General features: G+C 41.7%; 1 protein-coding gene across 1 annotated transcript; it reads left to right on the forward strand.

Moving 5' to 3' along the window:
- The first annotated feature begins 2,813 nt into the window (after positions 1-2,813).
- Positions 2,814-4,097, forward strand: TCIM (transcriptional and immune response regulator). Its single transcript, XM_060085998.1, has one exon. It carries the CDS (start codon positions 2,873-2,875, stop codon positions 3,191-3,193), a length of 321 nt encoding a protein of 106 aa, XP_059941981.1. The 5' UTR covers positions 2,814-2,872; the 3' UTR covers positions 3,194-4,097.
- The last annotated feature ends 208 nt before the right edge of the window (positions 4,098-4,305 follow it).

Consider the following 4,305-nt stretch of genomic DNA (forward strand, 5'->3'; position numbering starts at 1 on the left):
ATGAATCTATACTTTAGAGGACAGGGGCAGGTTGGAAATCAAAATTTGGGATTAATTAATGAATAGAGGAAAAAAACTGTGAGCCAACATAAAAGTCCCCTCAACAAAGGGCAGAGCATGAAAAGGCTGATGAAGCCTTGAGCAACGAAGTTAAGACAGATTATGTCCATGTCAATCCCATACTCCCTGACTATCCCTTCCCTCCACCTTTCCCCCACTGGTAACCATAAGTTCCTTCTGTAAGTCTGTGAGTCCGTTTCTGTTTTGTAAATAAGTTCATTTGTATCATTTCTTTTTAGATTCCGCCTACAAGTGATATCATACGATATTTTATTTCTCTTTCTCTGACTTACTTCACTCAGGATGACAATCTTTAGGTCCATCCATGTTGCTGCAAAAGGCATTATTTCATTCTTTTTTTAGGGCTAAGTAATATTCCACTGCATATATGTACCACATCTTCTTTATCCACTCATCTGTTGATGGACATTTAGGTGCTTCCATGTCTTGGCTATTGTAAGTAGTGCTGCAATGAACACTGGGGTGCATGTATCTTTTCAGATTATGATTTTCTCCAGATATGTGCCCAGGAGTGGGATTGCTGGATCATACAGTAGTTCTAGTTTTAGTTTTTTAAGGAACCTCCATCCTGTTCACCATAGTGGCTGCACCAATTTACATTCCCAACAACAGTGTAGGCAGGTTCCCTTTTCTCCACACCCTCTCCAGCATTTATTGTATGTAGACTTTTTGATGATGGAATAATAGCTATTTTTATGTTAGTGAGGCTGCCACAAAAGTATTCTAGATATGCCGGGAAATCCCTAGTCGTGGGAAGCGGAACATAGGGTTCTTCCATGGAAAAACCAGAACAAGTATCAACTGCTGTGGTTGGCGCATTGAACACCAGCTCACCTAGAAACATCTCTCAAGGAGGCATCTTTCACAAAGAGTGCGTGCTGGGCTCCTGTCTGTCTGGTTCCCCAGGTTGGGGCCGTCTGCAATCCTTTTGACTCCCCTTTCACAATATGCCCAGAATCTGATTTGTTTCCCTACAATCTATTCTCTACTAAGAAGCGACAGTTATTTATTTATTTATTTTTAATGATAAGAAAAATCATGTCATTTCTCAGCTCCAAATTCCCCAAAGGCTACCTATCTCCTACAGAGTAAGAGGGAAATTTGTGAGACAGGGTTGTGAGTGCAGGAAATTTGTGAGTGCAGGGTTGTCCTCAATCTGCCTCTGGCTTTCTTACCCTGAATCCCCTTCTCACTCTTCTCTGGTGACTCTGCTGCAGCCAGGCTGAGCTCCTGGCTGTTTTTCCTACACGCCACGCATACTCTTATGTTCAGGCCTTGGCACTTGCTTTACCTCTGCCTACAACACCCTTCCCCCCAGGTGTCTGTCTACACAGGCTCCTCCCTCAGCTCCCTCAGGTCTTTGCACAAGGTCACATTGGGAAGCTGCCTCTGGACATCCTATGCAAATTCCAACCCTCCCTTGCTTCTCCTGTACAAACTACCTCATGCATTACCCTGTGACGTCCTCTAGACTATGCATGCACCTTTTCCTATTGTCTATTTCCCAGCTGCATGTAAACTCCACAAAGGTAAGGTAGGGGTGTTTTGTTTTTTATCTGGTTTAGTGTGGTTTCCTGTTATATTTCCAATGCCTAGAAAAGTTCCAGCTAAAAGTCGACCTTGAATAAATACTGATTGAATCAACGAGTGAATGAATGAATATATGAGAAGAGCCTCTAACTCATTTCTCTAGTGAGGTACCTTGTCTACAAGCTCTCCCTTTGTGCACTTTTCTAGATGACTAGATGAGAGGAAAACAAAGGCCAGCACTGTTTCTGAGAGTGCCAGGACCCTGCAGAAGGTCCCTGAAGAGAAGTCTCTGGAGCCCTTTGAAGCTGACATTGAACCTTGGTGGACTGTAAGTGTTCTATACACCAGTGGGGACAGTGGCTGGCTGGATATTGTGGAAGGTAGAAAGAATGAATTTAAATTCTTCCAAAGGAAGTATTGTTCTGACTGTGTCTGACTGATGCCAAAATAAATATGAGAGGAAAAAGTCAACTCATCCCTTTTGAGTGCTATGTACATAAAAGCACCTTTTAACTCTTCCTCCGGCTTTTTTTTGACATTGTCGTTGATATATACACACGCCTAAGGAGACACTGTCTATTGCTATGATTATTATTAAATGAACATTTTATTCAGCAATTGCAGACTTGCTCTTGGACGCAGGCTCTGAATGGTCACGGACTCAGGCTGTGTCACATCAGCGTTTTGTAGTGTCTGACCCCCCTTCTACAGCAGACATACTCCAAATCAAGGTCCTTGATGCTTAAGCTTTCTCTCAATAGCTTCGGGGTTGCCCTGGCTAGAGATGTCCACAGGCCACTGGCGTGGGCTGCCAAATGTTGGGACTGCACTTTAATAACTTCTCTGGGAATTAAAACTTTCTGGTGGCTGGGCTTTGGCTGTTGTCTGGAAAGATTTGAGAGTCTAAGCCACCTTGTTTGCCTCTTCATGCTGTCCTGGTTTCAGCTTTTTTTTTTTTTTTTTTCCTATAGAAGGGTCCAAGTCTATAACTCTATTGCCACAGATGTGGTAAAAAGAAATCCCCCCCTTTCCTGCCCTATCACTGAACACAGCTTTTAGTAACATTTAGCACAAGAACAGGATATTGGCAACTCAACTGTTAAACCTGTCCGTGATTATGCTTCCTTGAGATCACTCTGATGTCACCAGTGTAATCTGAGCCTGGAGCTTTTGTTCACACTTTAAATAGCAGTCCCGGAATGATTTTGCTACAGACTCTCTGGAGAGCCCGGGAGCTGAATTCCCAAAGATTCACACATCGATGAAAGCCAAGCCAAGCCACCCGGCCAGAAGCATGTCCACCTCATTGCGAGTAAGCCCGTCCATCCACGGCTACCACTTCGACACAGCCTCACGTAAGAAAGCCGTGGGCAACATCTTTGAAAACATAGACCAAGAAGCATTACAGAGGCTCTTCAAAAACTCTGGGGACAAGAAAGCAGAGGAGAGAGCTAAGATCATTTTTGCCATAGATCAAGATTTGGAGGAGAAAACACGAGCCCTGATGGCTCTGAAGAAGAGGACGAAAGACAAGCTTTTCCAGTTTCTGAAATTGCGGAAATATTCCATCAAAGTTCACTGAGGACCAGAGGATGGATAAGGACATTAGCCAAGAACGGACATTTAAAGACCAAGCGAGTCTATGAAACTCAACGCGCACAGCATCTTGTTGCTGCCTTGTAAGTTTCTCTTCCATAGGAACAGAACGAACTTGTTACAAAGACTCCAACTAATTTCACGCCTGTGCTGTTACAGTGGAGAAGGAAATGCTTTCAGCAAGGACTGGAAAACTCCCCCTGCGGACAAGGACCCGATGCTGATGTCAGGGGAGAGTCTGGACAGACATAATGAGAACTGAAACTGAAGATAACAGAAGTCTGGGGACGGATGGAGGCCAGGGTCTCCCTGTCAGGCCCTAGGACTTAAACTCAACCTGAACTTTTTTTCCTTAACCAAACTGGGTAGGGGGAGGAAGATGGGGAACAGGAGAGAGAATTCCATGCTGCAATTGTTTACTGAATTTTTTATTTGAATGTTCAAAGTGTTGCCAAGCTTCAATGTTGTCTATTGGTAGATATTTTTTTTTTTAGAGATCAGTAATTGATTATTTATTTGCATTTATTACAATGCCTTAAAAAGTGCACCACATGGGTGTAAGTACAAATTCAAGGAACTGCATTATTTTCAGCAGCTCAGTGAAACCGTATGCCACCTTCTGGTTTGTAAGGGGTTTTTATGCATTTCAAACTGCTTGCCCAAAAGTTAAAATAATAGGGTCCTTCATAAATCCGAAGTACTGTGAACAAATTTTATAGTTTTTTCTAATCTTCTAACTAATGCTAAAATATAATCTAAATGTCTTACAGTTACTGCAATAAGCATTAGGAAGTGAATATGATACACTTAATAGTTTATAAAGATGCTATGGTTTCTATAATTTATTATTCATGACAAATAATATGCAACCTTAATAAATTATTATAAACTTAGCTGCTCTTGGTGTGTGATGATTGGTCTCAAAGGAAAAATAAGATGGTAATTTTTATTATTATAAACTTTTATAAGCTTTTCTAAGGATTTTACTCTAAGAGTAAGAGGTGCTTTTAAAGTAGCTTTGCATTGTCACCTTATTCAAAGCAAATTCTTACATCAAGTATCTAGGAAGTTTCTCTGTTCCAACTTTAAAATATAAGA

This window comes from Mesoplodon densirostris, chromosome 20, assembly GCF_025265405.1.
Source record: "Mesoplodon densirostris isolate mMesDen1 chromosome 20, mMesDen1 primary haplotype, whole genome shotgun sequence".
NCBI lineage: Eukaryota > Metazoa > Chordata > Mammalia > Artiodactyla > Ziphiidae > Mesoplodon > Mesoplodon densirostris.